Genomic DNA, 19,079 nt, shown 5'->3' with positions numbered 1-19,079 from the left:
AGACCGTTTGGTCTTTATGGACTCAGGTGCTCATTGTGTTGGTCTCGTGAACATGTTCCTTCAGCATGCTACGATCACTAGACTGGAATGGCTTGTCTGGTCCATAGATATGAACCAAATTGAACATGTATGGGATTGACTGAAACAAGCTGTTTTGGGACTACTGAAGAGCGGGACAATTCGGATCAGGGCTGAGAGCTGGGGAAGGAAATAAGCCGTGTCCTTTCAAAGGAACAATCCCAGTATTTGCCAGAAGCGATTTAGGGAAATCACAGAAAACCTGAATCAAGACGACCAGATGCAGGTTTGAACTGTTCTCCTCCTGAATGCGAATCCAGTGTGCTAACCACTGCACCACCTCAATTGGCTACCAATGTAGGCAAGAAACAGGAGCAGGCCCAGCACTAAACCTTGGATGATGCTGTGTTTGATTTTCCTGCCTTAGGAGCTCAGTTTTGTTCGTGTGGAGTAATCTATAAATGTGACCCTATGTTTTCTGTTACGGATATGTTATTATAGTCAGGTAAATGCCATAATGCACTACACGTCAACTGACCCTAATTAAATGTCACACATAAAAAAGGTAAAGAGCTGCCATAAAGAAAAATGTGCAATCTGAGGCTTCTTGCATATTTTATTCCAAGCTGTGCTCCGAGAACCCTTGAAACACAGAGGCTACATATGATACCTAATGCAGTACATATAGCTGAGGATAAAATTAAAATTAATTAGACATAGGAAGTTGTGACACTAATACAGATGTGCCACCCCTTTTTTTGCCAGTAGTGTGTATGGTAAATATAATTTGATTATTTTTTCTGTAGATCTTACACTGTCATACATAAATTGAAAATGGAATATGTTTATTAATCAAAGCAAATAATGTGATGCCTATGTAAATAATTTTTGTAATATAATATAATTTGTACTGGGTCAATACCAATAAAAGTCTTTGGTGAAATGTCGTATCATAAAAACGAACATTAACAGTCGCAACTGCAAGAAACTTCTTTTTTATGAGGTTACCATTTTCAGTCCGTTAAGACCATCTTCAGACTTACAACCACGATGGTAGATGGTGGCCACCATCAGGGTCTGTAGATGGTCTAAAACAGACCAAAACCGGTGACTTCATAAAAAAGGAAGTTTCTTGCAGTTGTGACTCTCCATGTTCATTTTTATGTAATAAGAAAACCACCGTACTCCAAGCAAAATGTTGTAAAAAATTATTAAATGTCGTATCATTTGTGAAAGAGTGAAGTTATAACAGCTAGCACCGTCTCTCAACACAGTGTGTTACGTCAGAGCGAGTGTGCAGCACAACTACTGCAGAGTGAGACACGAGGGTGAGTGGACATGTGAGCAGTACATATTGTGGAAAATTAGGCCTATGCAAGGCCACGTTGTTAATTGTGAGGCACAAAGGCATAATAAGTGTGGGCAGATTCATGAGGGTCTATGAACATAAAGATCCTGCCCCATAATTGGTCGTAGTTGATCAAAGCGTGCCCGTGTTATATGGAGCAACACGAGTACTGTCAATGACAGTCAAGACAGTGCCTCAATGGAATTATAAGTTCATATTAGTTTCATTCACATTTTAAACATTGTGAGGCATTACACAGTGACTATGAGTGAACTTTTAGTTCAATAATGTGTGATAATTGTCAAAACTTTAGATTCTCAATCTACTTATTATCCCATGACATTGTCACCTTAATAGGGTCCAAATCCTTTCCTATTATCAATTATTCTAGAGTAATTGTTTAAAGCTAAAGGGACATTTGTAAGAAACAACAATAACACCAGTTTTGTTTCTTGTTGAAAGTATTACGGAGATTAATTATTACAGATGCTGAGCAATTATTAAATATGCCTTAATAAGTTAATTCTTCTGTTCAATAATAATTAGAGGCAAAGTTAATTCTTGCAATCCACATTAGGAGTGAAATAAATTCAATTAACTTCAATTAAAGTAGTCCAGAGCAATTAAAGATTCAAGTAAATGGGTATATTCATTTTGCACACTTCATTTTGTATTGACTGTCAAACCATTATTTTGTGTTGATTTGATTTGTATTTCACTGTTGCAATTGTGTTGAAGCTTAACTGTGGTTTATACATGAAAGTGAATTCTAAATCAGGTGAGATAGGAAACCCAAAATGAAATTCTTGTGCAAATTACACGAGTTCTGTGTATGTGAGTAGTTGCTATTGTCAGTTTACATAATTATTACTAAAACAAAAATGGCATTCACTACTCAGTACTTTTCAGTACTGAGTGTTCATTACTTATGCCAATTTATCACTTGAGATTTTACTGGCAATTGAAAACCACTGTTTGCATTTCCCATTATTACTTTGCACCATTTTGTGCTGTTGGAACTGTGTGTGTATCTTCTGTTGACACATGCTTGGCTAAATAGATACTGTTGTTCTAATTGTCATTTAGGTGGTGAACAGATTGTCCAGTAGAACTGGCAGTTGTTTAATTACTTCTAAATTATTTCATTTAAGTTTTGTTGTGTAATATTCAAATTTCATGATACTCCTTTTTGTTTTGTACTTTAGTGTATGTGACTTGCATTTTTTAAGTATTTTAATCACATTTCAGGTAAGCAGGAAGGAAGTGAAGTAACTTGCTTGTAAGGGTAGCTTGTTGTCCACTTCTCCCCTAACTGCTAACTGTCTTTGGAAATAATTGCTTTATAAGAATTTCTTACACTGTTGATAAATTTGCATTAACTGATTAGTAAGAGGGAGATTAAAAGTATCTTACATCAGAACTTTGTATCCACCCGAAAGCCAACAGAACTCTATTAGAGAGAGAGAAAGAGAGAGAGAGAGAGAGAGAGAGAGAGAGAGAGAGAGAGTGTGTGTGTGTGTGTGTGTGTGTGTGTGTGTGTAGGGGAGATGGATGGGGGGGTGGTGCACGTGTGTGTGTGTGTGTGTGTGTGTGTGTGTAGGGGAGGTGGATGGGGGGTGGCGCTTTGTGCACTGTGAAAAAGTATGCAAGTTCATAAGCTGTGTTACCAAATTTATGTTCTTTTTTATGTGTATTAACAGCTCAATGCTCTCACTGTACTGTGAGATGTTAAGTTTGCTCATTTAATTGTTTGTGAGCAATATAACAGATAAGACATATGAAAAAACACTTATTTGTAAATACTCACTCATATTATCACTTCGGTCAATATTGTCACCATCCTCGGACATGTAGCCAGGTGGTGGTGTTTCAGTTGCTGGTAGAGTTGGTGTAGCGGGCAGACCAGGATGTGACGGTGGAGGTGATGGTGTGAACGATGTATTCTCGGGTACTGATGAACACATCTCACCATGGTCATTTTCTGGACTAGTTACCGACAGTGGTGTAGAAACTGAAAATAATTCATCTGGTGGTGTCGGATGACGTGGTACCAAGATAGCTGGTAGTGCTAAAAAGAGATAATTAGTTATGATTTACTCACAATGCTACTTTAAAAAGAATATTATTGCTATGTGATGATTCCACAATGAATTGTGTAGTGCTACAAGAAAATTAGTCTTAAACAACTGTTATTCATGTCTTACTTATTGTGTCATTTTGTTCTTAGAAAAAAGATTATAACATCATCAAACTATCTACATTTCATATTGACAGTACCATGTCCAATGAATATAGCAAGAAGTCCAGAAGCTGTAATTTCTGCAAATAGTGACACTGGACATGCATCAATCAGTTCAATAAAAATTAGTGTGCAACACATTATTCTCAGGAATCAAATTTTATCACACTCAAACTGAAAGCATTTCTGAATACAAACACCTTATTAATACATGATCAATAAGTTCTGATCAGAAGCATAACAAAATAATAATTTACATCATAATGTGTTTTATTTCAACCAAAACTATGGTAATATTCATAGAGTATGTGTTACAACTGAACTGTACTTGTTTTCAGCATGGTAACTGACTTTCTACATAGTGTCATAAGTTTTTTTTCATGTGTAACGACCAGTCACAGTGATGAACAATACACTGTTACCTCAAGAGAGAAAGGGTTTGAGTGCCTGTATAAAGTAAACTCATATGCACACAATAAATTGCAGTTATTCCACTCCCTTCCAAAGAAATCTTAGCTGTCATAGGAAGACTGAAGAAATGTAGCAAGGCAAATTTTAATCATGAATGGCCAATTCTATTGTTTATCTCTTTTTCTAAGCCACTGGAGACCTAAGAATCTCTTAACAGAGGCAAGGTGACTGGATCAAATGGAATACCTGTACAATTCTACATTCTACATACATATTCTGCAAGTCACTATATGGCACATGGCAGAGGGTACCTTATACCATTAATGGTCATTACCTTTCCTGTTCCACTCGCAAATGGAGCAACGGAAAAATAACTTTCTATATGCTTCCATATGAACCCTAATTCCTTTCATCTTCCCTACGTGGTCCCTACACAAGATGTATATTGGTGGCAGTAGAAACGTTTTGCCATCACTTCTAAATGCTGGTTCTTAAACTTTTCTAAACATCAATGACAGAAAACAGTCCTTTGATTTGTATTTTTATCAGAATATAGTCATAATGTAATTCTTAGATAGGACTTCTTGTACGCATAACAAGTAGTCATAGACAGTGAAAGACCAGACTGACTAAGCTATTTCAACAAGCACATATAATACAGATTGCTCTGGGTGGTTGCTTGTTGTTGAAGACATTGTTACCCTGCCATCATCAGTGAGGCGAGTTCCTGTCATCAATCCGGGTGCTCAGTTTAACTATGATGCATTTGTCAATGCCCAAAAGCTACTTAGGCTCAAAAAAGATTGGGGTGATCAAGGAAAACTTTGGATCATTATTTGTCATGAACAGACAACTCTACCCTAAAGGTATGAGTGTAGGACCAGCTGAACCAGTCTAGGACAGTCAGCTAAATGCCATCGATATATAATCATGTTCTGGTACCACTATACACAATGCAGTGAAGGAAGCTACTATCGAACTGCCAATAGCATCTGGCCTGACTGAGGAAGAACTGAAGCAAGTGTTAGCCATTCTGCGCCCATTTTCGAATGCTTTCAAATCCAGAGTGGAGAAAACACACACCAAGTGACCCAGGGTAAGCAACCATATCAGTAATGGAGATCATCTGCTGATTAGCCAGTGTTCACACAGAATGTTGCCAGCTGAACTACAGGTAATCTTTCATAAAGCAGAGAAGATGCTGCAAGATGACATTATTGAACCTTCAAAGAGTCCTCGGTCCTCTGCTGGGATCCTCGTGAAGGATAAGAATGGCACATGACATTTCTGTTTCAACTGCTGACGACTGAACAAAATCATGAAAAAGGTATCTACTGCTGGCCGTACAGCAATGGCATCCTAGACTGCTCGAAAGGAGTAAAGTATTTCTCAGCTACGGACTTATGTTTGCAGTTATGCTATTTAGACTACGGACAACCTGCTGAGACACCTTAAATGGATGATGTCTTTGCTCTGGATGATACAGTCACTTTTTTTCCAGACATTTCAAGAAGATCTAAGCTGCTAGACAACCGTGTCGATGTGCATTCAAGACTGCAGGTCTCGAGTTCAATCCAAAGTTTTATGCCGCTATATGCTAGCAAGCAGTTAGGATCGGTAGCAATCCCCGTGCCATAAATTACAGATAGTCACTTAGCACATGAATGTAGGTGCAAGCAGGAGCCATACTGTACCAGACGAGACACAGAATACGGTGATTCACGTTGTGAAGCTCGGTGGAAAACGCACAACTTCGTTTATTAATATTAACTGTTTAAATGTTAGTGTACGACTCCAACTAGACAGTCGACATTATCCACACTGACAGCTTCTTAATCACGATTTCAATAACTTTGAGATAAAACTCACTTTTTTTATTAGAATTTTATTTCATAGAATCGCTGTGAAGGTGGTACAAAACACTAAAGCTAGCTTAGTAGGCAATTTAGAATGAACTTCCAAGATGTTTACATAGACAGTCTTTGACTAGTATTCGGGCTGCCAAAATGTAGCATCTCTGTGAGGTAATATTATATTTTTTTCAAATCGAGTCAGCATTAGGAAACGTTTAACTGGCAGCCTTTGTGTAGTTTTTGGGGCTGGAGGGGACACGGACCTAGACGACAGCCGCCAGGTGAGTGGTCGGCAACTAGCAGACAGTGGTCCAGAAAATTGGACAGCCAACAATATTTTTAAAGTGTATTCAAGAAAATTATTTAAAAAATTAATTTTTTGTAGATAACAATACATTTGCGTGCCACCCTTACCACTTTTAATAGTATTTTACAAGTAACTGAGTGACTCATTTGGTTTGAGTTGTTAATGGTTAGCAGGTATATTAAATACACAGTCGCTATGCTGTGTAGCACAGGAGGGTGCCCTGGAGAGCACGCTGGCCGGCTGTAACAGTCTGTTGCGTTGATTCACACAAAAGTTCTGCACACCTGATGGCAATACAAGAATTTTATTTATTGAAATATGAAATTTTATAAATCGATTTATGACTCTGGTAACCTCAAAGGCCTCTTTTAATTGGAGCAGGCATATTCATTTTAACGCTACTTGAACGAAAGCTCAACGCTGCTTTATGAAACTTCGATGTGAAATGATAAATCTTTCGGGTAGGTGTACAGGGCCGCAGCGACCTGTGACACGGAAGGGGCTTCTTTCTGGTGCACTGGTAAGTGCTTTGTGCCGGGTGTCTGTATCTTTATGAAGAACAAATATAAATAAAATAGAAAAATGTTGTCGCTACTCCATCAAGAATCATTGCAACCATGTATGGAGCTGTCATTAATTTGTCTTGTAATAACAAGAAGCTTATAATTTTTCTTTGCATCGATTTCTTTTTTCTTTCCTTTTCTTTTTACATTACATTACATGATAGGCCTGGAGTTGTTCCAAGTTTGCCTCATACGCAATGAAACTGCTGCCTGTGTTAGACGCGTCAATTTAAAGCAACATTAGCCAACATACCATCAACAATTCCATAAAATTTTCCTCTGAGTAGCGAAGCTCATCAAAAAAATCTCTAGGCACATATTCCTTCTCATAAAAAGAGCATGACCTTACAAAATCGATCTATGAGCGGGCAAGCAAAAATCTGCCGAAAAAGTGTTGCATGTGTGTTAGGCGCTTAATAAGCAGCAGAAGCCATTTTATGACACTGCAATAGAAAAATAAATAAATAAATAAATAAATAAATAAATAAATGTTGGAAATGGCTCTGGCACTTTTTGAAGACAAAAAAGGATGTTGTTGACACAAGAATCCAAACTGCATGTATATAAAAGTCTACTCTCCATCAGCTTTGCAAGAATTTTCCTTACTATGCTGGCGTGTGCTGGCACCAGCACACCATGCGGCACAGAGATTACGAGAGTATCAATAGAGGCCAACAACAAGTCTCGCTGGAAATGTGCTGCCAAGGCCCTCTCAGCCACCAGTATTTAGGATCGTTGCCATGGCCCAGAGGGTCAGTTAGTATAGCCAGTTAGTTAGAGCCTGTTACGCCAGTTAGTTCGAGTCAGTACACTGTGGAGTTCCGGCATGTCACTGAGATGGAGCTGCAGACTTAGCCTCTAGCACAGAGACAGGCAGCACATAGCGACCTTATAGTGAACATAGTGGACTTCTACTTAAACAGCATTAAGGCTACGTGGACTATGCAGAAGAGAGCTTGTACCACAGCACATGGAAACCTAAGTAGCTCTTTCTTTATGAATATAGAACCAGTTATTAATTGTGTGCAGTTTGTGTTATAGAACGAGGATACCAGCCACCAACTAACATCCTCTCCTTGCTTCCCATGGTCCAGCTCTACAGAAACAACAAGGTGACATAAAAGTGGCTAAAGAGAATACAACACATACAGTTAACACATGAAAGTTAGGAAGAAGTCTATACAGAAATAGAAGTGAATAGGAAATTCTCCATTTCATGTCTGAGTTTAAACTAAAATTTGAAGAAACATTCCCCAAAGCATTAATTCCTATTGGAACACCCACCAAAAAAATGGTTCAAATGGCTCTGAGCACTATGGGACTTAACATCTGAGGTCATCAGTCGCCTAGAACTTAGAACTACTTAAACCTAACTAACCTAAGGACATCACACACATCCATGACCGAGGCAGGATTCGAACCTGCGACTGTAGCAGTCAGGCGGTTCCAGACTGAAGCGCTTACAGCCGCTCGGCCACACTGGCTGGCTACACCCACCAAAAATAAATGGATTAGTAAAGGAATTAAAAAACTGCTCAAACTTGTAAATACCTAAACTCCATTAAAAAGGACAATAGCGATCCAGATTTTTTGCACTACTACAAAAACTACAAACGAATCTACAGGAAGGTACTCAATACTGCAAAAAAAAAAAAAAAAAAAAAAAAAAAAAAAAAAAAAAAAAAAAAAAAAAACCAGCCAATAATTGGTTGATAAATTTCCCCAATAATGAAAGTAAAGCTACATGGGCTGTAGTGAAACAAGAAACAGGAACTGTGAAGCAGAGGTGTACAAACACACAAATCAAGAACAAGGAAACCAAGCAAGTAACCCGAAAGAACTAGCAAATGATGTGAATACCTACTTTAGCAGCATTGCAACAAAGTTAGAGAAAAATTTTGCAAAAGTGTTAATCAACCAACACAGTAGCATTTAGCTAACTTGATGGTATTGCTTCCAGCTACTGACAAGGAAGAATGGAATGTTGTAAGGCAATTAAAGAACCAAACCTCTGCAGGTTTACATGAAATTCCAGTGCATGTGCTGAAAAAAATGCATAAAAGGTACAAACCTCCACTAACAGAAATCATAAATGAATCCTTAAAAACTGGTTCCTTCCCTGACTATCTGAGGCATGCAAAAATTTTTACAGTTCACAAGAAAGGTGGTGTAGAAAACACTGAGAACTACAGACCAACAGCCCTACTGTCATCCTTTTCCAAAGTGATAGAGACAATAATGAAAAACAGGTTTATGAGCTACTTAAGCAAATTCAAATTCCTTTGTAACGACCAGTATGGTTTCAGGCCTCGCAGAGGCACAGAATCCACAATAGCACAATTCACAAATACAGTTTTAGAAGCACTAGATGAGAACAGTTATGTAACTGGCCTTTTCCAAGACCTGTCTAAAGCATTTGATACAGTTGATGATCAGAAAATGTTGCACAAGTTAGAGGTAGTGTTACTCAAACATCGATAGTTGACACATCCTATTATCAACAGTATTTTTAAAAGTTATTGATGTATTGATTAACTATCGATTGTTTTGGGCAGGTATTTCAAATGAAAAATAGCTTTCTAACAATTTTATTGCTTAAAATACAATACTACTAGATATGCATATTTTGTTGTATAAAAAGTACGGTATTTAAATTCTTGTCCTTTAGTCTGTTGTTTAAAATACAACTATGTAAGATATATGTAAGGTGTTTAAATTCTTCTCCTTTAGTCTATTGCGTTTTTAAGTAATTGTTTATCTTGCCTTGGAGAAAACCCTCTATGCAGGAACTGAAGTCGCTGGACACCACAAAAATTTACAGGCCATTACACGGAACATAATGTTAGATTTTGCACAATATTCTAATACACAAGCATACTTGTCTATTACAGGTTTTTCAAAATATTGATGTAGGTCCATTATGGAATCACTGACTGGTGTAACGATATCGACGTTATGCTGTTGCTAATTTGGGGGAAAAAAAAAATTATGAACATCCGATTTTAAACTGTTGGACTGTCAGTAGACATATTAGCATTGCTCATGGATGTTTCTGTTTCACGTATTGTTCTTGGTGTTGATCCACAAGGCTTCCTCCTTCATTAGCTGTCAAGGTGCTCGTGTAAGAGGTATAATGACCCCCCTGAGATTGTTGTTGCTACGTCAAAAGGTTCCCGAAGATCTATTATCTGTGAGGGTAGGCAGTGCATTTGAACTTTCATTGATCGTAATCTTAACTCTTCTTTTGAATGTGCGGCATGAGCTGTTCCATCGAGTCGGCGCCTCTTGTATCAGTCTCAGTTATTGATTGATTGCTGTTTTTCGAATACTGCGCAGTTTGTCACTGGCTAGTGTAAAGTTATGAAAGAAAGTCACAGTAGCTTTTGTTCTCAATAAAAGTTTGGAAAATGTTTCTGCTTTGAAACAGTCTTGTACTGTTAAGTTGATGCAGTGGGCAAAACAAGGTGAATGTTGAATCCTTAAAATTTAGGCAGCGTTGTCTGCAACCACTACCACTGTCTTATCATGGATATTATATTCTAGAAAGATTTGATTGATGACCTGAAAAAAATGTAATGTTAAAGTAACCTGCCAGTATGTCTGAAATTTTGCATAATATTATCAAAAAAAAAAATTTTTTTTTTTCCTTCAGTGTCTTGTTATACGACAAATTACTTTTCTACATAAAAATGTAATTCTCATAGAAATTGCGTCAATATATTACTTGTCGATGTTATGTTGAGCTTCAGTGTCTTAGAATCAAGGGGAATGCGGGAAGAGGAAGCAGAAGAAGAGGGTCATCATAAGGAATAGGGATGCGAGAGGGGAATTGTTTACTGGTCTGCCACACAATGCTGTTACCTTAGATGTGCATACTTGCTGACGAACTGCAGTAGATATGGTATAAACTGCACATGGGAATAACAAGATTGAAACTGTGTTGAAGAGATAAAGGGTGGCTTCTTCACTCATTATGTTTTTTCTCAGTTGAGTTGACACTAAGTACAAAACGAAAGGGCCATCACTCTACTGCAGTGCTACAGCTGCTACATCGCTGAGATCGGCAGCACTTGTGATTTTACTGCACTCAACATAAAGTGTGTAGCTTGTAGAAGTACTGTTGGGTGTTTTGCCTTTCACTGGGGGAAGTGCACGGAGCGGTATAAAGAGCACAATACGGTATTAACGAAGGATAAGGAAAGGTGCGGCAAGAGACAGCAGTGCTGGCACCTTCGCCCATCATACCGATTCCTATAATATACCAGCGCTGCTCAAAGTTTGCACTTGACACAACCTGATAGTGTTTCGTCGGCTTCACTGTAGCAGTGATACAAAAGCTTCCATTACACAATAACTGAGAATTTTCCATTACCACTGGAAAGTTCTGATTCAGTTAGTAAGGCCTATATTTACAACTTGCTGTAGTTAGTCCTTTTTGGCAAATATATGCATTAATACCGACGCTGTTTTATAAGTACCGAAAGTTTTAATTCTGTTCTGATTTGCTAACACAATTGAAGAAGTCCATATAAATCACCACAAAAGCAAGTTGTTTATATACTCGGAAGACAACTGTAACGCCAATGCCAGCTGATTTTGCTATGATGCATTAAGTTTGGTTCAAGTGCTGTTGGGATTTGTGTTAGTTTCTCACATATTAGTATGCTATCGCACAAACTATCAAGTGAAAACTTCAGGCGCGGAAGTAACAATGTTTTGAGAAAGCACATTATAGAGACATCTATGTTCAAATGTGTTGCTTATTTGTAGTAATGAATAAGAAAATATATTAAGCCTGTTGTAATGCAATTATTCACTGATTTGTTAAGGTTGGCAGTGTCCATAAACAGAACACAAATGGCATGACGGCTTCAGATTTCTATCGACAAGAGGGGTGAGGGGGAATGGGGGTGGGGAGGGGAGTGGTGAAACTGCCAAGAATTGACTAACACCGACATGTACCGATCACAAGAATGAAACGAAACTCAGCATGGCATTGACGAGCTAAAAAAGAACCATATTTAAAATGTTAGTTACATGTGCATAGGTTCTGTGTTGTGATGACCTGCAGTTTTTGATACTTTTAATATGGGTGAAACTAATTTTTCACCTTTAATCAAGTGGCAAGTCTATGTCAGCATGCTTTCATTCATGTTGCTTTTCCACATGTCCATTGTAAAAGTAAAAAAATTACATTTTCTGAGGGCTTTCTCTAATTTATTTTTTATCTCTTCCTATAGTTTTGAGACCAGTAAATATTTAAATGTGGTTTTATCTGGCAACTCATATCTGCTATCTAAGGCATAAACAATTTTTTTCAAACTTTGATGGTCGGAAGTTACATACGGTAGCATACCGATAGCAATCATTTTTTAATAAAGACATTCTTTTTTTACTTTTGAACTGGCATCATACAACTGTGTTCTGTTAAAATAGTTTTTTATGGAGCTTCTCGATTCTTTTGGTTGCACCTTTTGCACTTGATCTAGCTCACAAGTTGATCCCTCACCTTTCAATTCTATTACTAATTCGTGGTTCCTAGTTTTTCACCACACTTTCTTTTTAGTGGTCTCTTAAATTATTGCTATTACCTGATAATGTTCATAATCTTTAACGCAGAAATAATGCTTTACAACCTGACTATTATCCCCCACTTTCTTGAAAAAATTCCACACAGATGTTTGATTTTTATGGTTCATTTTCAAAACAACAACAAAAACTTATTTATGTGTGTCTTACACGAACAAAATAATCTTGGAAGGACGGAATTCCTCAGCCAATAGATACTATCGGTGGTGTGCAAAAAAGTACTGATCGCTTTATGTCAGCACCATACTGAAAACTTCTTCGCTATTGTGCTGTTTGTCTCACGGCTGCTAGTGCCAGCAATACAACAGTTGTGGCACTAGTGTTGTGTGATGAATAATCCTGTTGTTGTGTGGCGCTTAAATAATGAAATAAAGTGACAAAGAAGCCATTGTTGGTACACTGAGGTCACATCCTATGATACCTGTGGAGCCAGAAGCTTTAGAGGTAGAATTACTCCCCGTGAGGCTCAAAAATTTACTAACCAGGTTGCAGAATGATGTAAACTCGAAGAAATGAAAAAGAAAATAATAATGGTGAGCTTATTCACCTGCTGCACAAGTTTCAAGCAAGGGGTTACAACATTAACGGGCAAGAGCTTAAGAAATATCTACAGGAGTTGAAGTTTTGCAAAAACATTCCTGGACACTCACAGTCAACTCTTGGCAAGAAGAGATTAGGTTTGTCTCACATCCACCGAAACATTCACATTTCTCCTGAATTACTTATGAATATACACTCCAATGCTGTGAAAGCAGACAGCATGTAAATACAACTGTATATTTTAATGATTATGTCCAGCAACCATACAAGTAAAATACTTGACACTCAACAGGTTGTGCTTTTACTTTATTCAGTTTTGCGGGAGCTGGTATATTCTTGAAGGAACATGCACCGCTAATCGACCACAACATGTGCAACCAACATATGAATGATATTTGTGCTTCTGCAAAAGCAGAAGTGACGGAAGGGCATTAGGACTGTGTCAGTGTTTGGTGTTTTCGAATCACTTTACACATGAACAATGTACAACTGAAAACACTTGTAAGCACAATGAGGACACAGAAACAGAAAGTGTGATTAATTAATAACGACAATAAATGTATTTATTTTAAAATGCGTTATACAGTACAATCAGAAACACTTAACAAATCTTTAAAATGTCATTTTTTTCGCTAATAACTGCACTGTATTACAAATAAGCAAGTTCACACATTTGAAGATTAAAATCAGTATAATGTACATTCACAAATCTATGTTATTTAAGTGTGTAATTTTTACCATAATCATCTGATTGGTATGAGATACGCACAACCATGAGTTGTCACCACTGAAAGACACATAAGAAAATTCCTTCTTTCACCACCCCTCCCCCACAGTGACTAATCTATTAACCACTTAGTTTATAAACAACTTAGACTGGCTAAGGTGCCAGCATATTTGTTGTTGGTTAAATACCTCCACACAATCCACTTTCAGTCAGCACTCCATGGAGGTAATAGCAACCAACAATTTTTCAGGCGTCAGTTCAAAAAGAATTACATTGTAAATGATATGAATACCGAAAGTTAAACCAGATTACTGATAGAAACGATAGTGCAGATACTATCGATTGATCAATAGTTTATCAATGATTAAGTAACACTAGTTAGAGGCACTAAGAGTAAGAGGAGTGGTTAGCAAATAGTTTCGTTTATATCTAGAAAACAGAGTACAGTCAGTAGAGATCACACGTCTCCAGTGGATCAAAGTACACTCAGAAACATATATTGGATCCACAACATATCAGTATTGGGGTCCCTCAAGGATGTCCACTGGGCCCAGTATTGTTTCTGGTATATATAAATGATTTCCCACAAAACATCAGCCATGGAGAGAAGATATTGTTTGCTGATGACAGCAACATATTAATCACCAGGAAGACACCAGCACAAATGCTGGAAAATTCTACTGACGTGCTGAGGAATGTCTACAAATGGTTGCAGGAAAACCAAGTAACCCTCAAGATAAAGAAAACAAATACAATATGCTTTAGAATTAATATGAAACAGATTCCCTTAAATTTAAAACTAGATAACTTCTCCATAGATGATGCTCCTACAACAAAATTCTTCGGGTTGCACACTGACAACCAAATGAAGTGGAATGAGCGTGCTATGAAACTCTCGAAAAAGATATCCACAACATGTTATCCACTTATAGTCCTTGCATCCGCGTGCACTGATGACTGTCTGAGAACTGTATACTTTAGTTATGTTCATTCAGTAATCAGTGATGGTATAATTTTCTGGAGAAATAGTGCTCAGAATTTACAAACAGAATTTAAAATGCAAAAGGGAGCAGTAAGAATTTATTGAGAAAAGCAGTAAGTGGGCCCACTGCAGAGAATTTTTCAAAATGTTAGAAATTCTAACTGTACCTTGTGAATTTATATTCCAAACCATAGTGTATATTAAGAAAAATATGGTAAATTATAGTACAAATAGCAGTTTTCATAACTACAGTACAATAACAAGTCACTGTCTTCACCTAGACAGAAAAAATCCACATAAGACTCAAAATAGTTTCTTGTATGAAGGTATAAAACAGTATAATAAACTACTGCAGAAAATGAAAGAAACAGATAACACGTACTGCTTTAGGAAAAATCTTAAAATTGTATTTGCAGGAACACTGTTTTTACACTATAAGTGAATTCCTTAGTAAAAATGATTGCAAATAACTTTTGTCTCATAATGTTTAACAACATGTAACGAAAAACTGTTTAAATATGTGACTGTACACAAACTGACAATGTCCATACATTTTAAAATGTCTATGTTGTTGTTGTGGTCTTCAGTCCTGAGACTGGTTTGATGCAGCTCTCCATGCTACCCTATCCTGTGCAAGCTGCTTCATCTCCCAGTACTTACTGCAACCTACATCCTTCTGAATCTGCTTAGTGTATTCATCTCTTGGTCTCACTAACCAAAACGGCCTTGCTGTGATGGTACTGTGAATGGCTGAAAGCAAGGGGAAACTACGGCCGTAATTTTTCCCCGAGGGCATGCAGCTTTACTGTATGGTTAAATGATGATGGCGTCCTAAAATGTCTAAGGATGGGTAAATAAATAAATTGAATGCAAGATTCTAACTGTGGCTTTCCTGAAAGACATTCTGAAATGTTGAAATTCATTGAAGTACCAAGCTACACAGAAATGGGAAATTAATATGTGATCTGATACAAAGCATGTCTTCTTCCTGTCACAAGCTGAATATCTTTGGTTCAAATGGCTCTGAGCACTATGGGACTCAACTGCTGCGGTCATAAGTCCCCTAGAACTTAGAACTACTTAAACCTAACTAACCTAAGGACATCACACACATCCATGCCCGAGGCAGGATTCGAACCTGCGACCGTAGCGGTCATGCGGTTCCAGACTGTAGCGCCTTTAACCGTTCGGCCACTCCGGGCGGCGAATATCTTTGAAAAAGAAATGTAATTCAAAAGTATTTTCACTTTCCAACAATTCTTGAGTATAAAAATTTTTCTGAAACAGACATTGCAGCATTTTCAAATTTTACGTCTGATCTTAGGAAGGAATTTACAGCAAGATTCCAAGACTTCGCTGAGATAGAGACGTTAATGCGATTCTTAAAATCGCCTTTTGAAGTTTGTCCAACGGCAGAATGGACTGATGTGGCTGTGAAATTGTTCTGCCAATCAAAGCCTTTCCTCCAAATGGACATAATGGACTTGAAGGAAGACATCTCCTTCAAACAATTAAAACTGTGTCCATCGAAGAATTTTGGAGGAAACATTTTCCAGAAAAATAAGGAAATTGCAAAAAATTTACCTGCTATTGTGTTTGTCTCCACATATGCCTGTGAACTTCGTGTTCTCCAGTGTCTGTTGTACATGGTCTACTTACTGTTGAACCAGCCATAGTGCTGCCTTGATCACCAACCTGCTCCCCATGTGAACCTAACTTGAAAAAAGTGCCACAAGACTGCAAATGAATTTTCTCCCATTGATTTCTGAATACAGTTATGCCTACGTATAGTTATTCTCTGAGTGAAAATTAAAATAATACTAGTAAGGAACATGAGTTGCCTTTTTTCTTTTTCTTTTTTTTTGTTTTTTTTGACCTCGATACAAATTTTCAAAAGTACCCGGACCCCATACACAACAGCACAGGGGCCTGAACCTCAGTCGTGTCCCAACCGCTCACTTTGCAATATTGCTACATCTAGGCGCTCTATTTGGTTCAATCTCCAGGCTTGTCATTCTGTCGTGTCATCTTCGTCACTCATTCATCACTTTTGTTGCCTTTCTCTAATTTTCGGTGACTCACTATCAACACCCTTGGTCAGTTGGCCAGTGTATCCCAGTCATATCCAGTTACTATAATTTTTGCTGCCTTTTTAAACTCTTCCACACTCGGTTGATGCAAGTGGGTACGGAACAGCAGCAGAATTGCTTTGAATGGCAACAGAATGAGATGAAGAGGCACATAAAACGATAGTGTTTGTGAGTCATTTGCTACAACCTGCAGACTGTAATTATGGTATTTCAGAATTAGAGGCTTTAGCCATAGTACTCGGTGTGCAGAAGCTCGAACCTTACTTGCTAGGTCACAAAGTGATAATATAAAGTGACAGTCTTAAAAACTTGCAAATTAAGGCACGCGAGACTCACAAGGTGCAGAGAAGTGTTGAACTGTGCAAAGAATCGGGAATTCCTTTAATGGAGAAGGATGAAGTACATACTTTCAACATCGCAGCGCATCAGCAATCGTTGGTTAATATATTAAAAAACTAGAAACCTGCCTCGATTGCGAAAAAAAGCACCTAGTGTTAACATAGGTTTCGGCGTAGATAACTGCACCTTCTTCAGAACAATAAAACCCACAAGTGCCTAAGAAGACCTTTGTCAATGATGAAAAGAACACCATAGCCATATAATTATAAATGAAAAAAAAAAGAAAACACAAACAGTACATATGTAAAAAGTCAAAACCACTACTTAACTTAATGGTGTACGCTCCACCTCACACCGGCCTATGTTCGATGGGCCATGACCCACCATAAACTGCCAAAATTTATGGCGGGTCATGGCCCATCGAACATAGGCCAGTGTGAGGTGGAGCTTACACCATTAAGTAGTGGTTTTGACTTTGTACATATGTACTGTTTGTGTTTTCCTTTCTTTCGTTTATAAATGTATAGCTATGGTGTTCTTTTATTCATTGACGAAGGTCTTCTTAGGCACTTGTGGGTTTTATTGTTCTGAAAAAGGTGTAGTTATCTACGCCGAAACCTAGGTTAACACTAGGTGCTTTTTTCGCAAACGAGGTAGGTTTCTAGTTTTTTAATGTGAAGTACATACCTTTGCTATGCGTAAAGTCGAACAGGAAACTGCCTCGAAGAAAGTCTTTGAGAACTTAAGGAGAGAGCAAAATGATGACGATATACTGAAGCTAATGAAAACTCATTTAGGGGATCCCAGTTATCCTAAGGCAGCCCAGTACTATTGCCTGCACAATGGAATTTTTTTTTCTACAGACAAAAGTTAAATTCAGCAGAACGGATGCTATGTCTCCCTCACATAGCACGTTTCCTATTGCTGTGCCAATGAACTGAACGATGTCACGTAGCACGATTCAGGTGTTGTCATCGATTTTTTGCCTAGAAGGTTTAAATGAAGTAATAGTGTCAGACAACGGCCGTCAGTTCACATCCCATGAGTTTGAAACATTTTGTGAATACAATGGCACACTGCATCTAACTAGTGCACCATTCCATCCACAGTCAAACAGTGAAGCAGAATGTTTTGTCAGAACATTCAAGCAGCAGATGGCCAAACTTCGCTCTGACAACACCAGGAATCAAGCCTTGCAACTGTTTCTTGCCTTGTATCACTCGCACCCACGAGATGGAACATTGCCAGCGGAATTGCTTCACAGCCACCACCATCACACATTGCTCCACCCCCCTCAGCATCCAGCATGACATGAAGGCCACAAGTATCATGTCGTGCTGCACGATATTGTCGTCTACAGGGTTTTTAGTGGCAGCAGACAATGGGCGTGAGGAGAGCTCATCCATCGACTTGGTGCTTGCATATATCTTATTTCAGATTCCAATGGTTTGCAGTGCCACCATCAAAATCAACTTCGCCTGTGTCATGTACACGATGGTCTTTCAGTCTCTTTTCCCCCCCCCAGATTCACGGGTCCAGAGGACACTGTGGCCACAGCAGCCGCCAGACGGTGTTATCACAACATCACAGGACAACCCCATGGAGATGGGGCCTCTGCCTCCACTCGCCCTACCGATGGAGCTGGACCCGCCCACACCGCAGCAGTCGCCACCCTCTTCATCTGGTTCATGGCAGCAAGAGGTGGATGTGTGCCCCCCTGCTCATTTTCTGGGGGGCGTTTTCGCCAGAGTGCAGGCTGGATGGCGGGGTACGGCTGGAAGCTTAGATGGCGGGGTACGGCCAGAAGCTGGACGTCCTCTGCAACCAAAACTTCTGGTCCATCAGAGTGTCCATGATCCTGCATGCCCCGCCACAGTCGCACTCCATACGTGATCATGCTCCATCGCTTTGGGGGGGGGGGGGGGGAGGGGGGGAGTAATGTTCTGGCGTAACCACAAGCGCCGGAATGAAGATGCAGAATGCAAGAGCAGAGAAGGCAGTGAGGAAACGGCAGCCGATGGTGCACGGAATTGGACTGCACCGCGCCAAGAGTGACACCTGGAAGAAGGGAAT

The 19,079-nt window shown here is 38.7% G+C and overlaps 1 protein-coding gene across 1 annotated transcript in view; it reads right to left on the bottom strand.

The window, feature by feature from the left end:
* The window catches only part of LOC124721863 (mothers against decapentaplegic homolog 3-like), a 223,740-nt gene that overhangs the window by 57,366 nt on the left and 147,295 nt on the right, over positions 1–19,079 (bottom strand). Inside the window, exon 3 of the mRNA XM_047246999.1 lies at positions 3,174–3,434. Coding sequence (XP_047102955.1) covers positions 3,174–3,434 — 261 coding nt within the window. The remainder of the gene's footprint in view (positions 1–3,173; positions 3,435–19,079) is intronic.

The sequence above is a fragment of the Schistocerca piceifrons genome, chromosome X, assembly GCF_021461385.2.
Source record: "Schistocerca piceifrons isolate TAMUIC-IGC-003096 chromosome X, iqSchPice1.1, whole genome shotgun sequence".
NCBI classification, from domain to species: domain Eukaryota; kingdom Metazoa; phylum Arthropoda; class Insecta; order Orthoptera; family Acrididae; genus Schistocerca; species Schistocerca piceifrons.
This window is presented reverse-complemented; position numbering and strand designations above follow the sequence as displayed.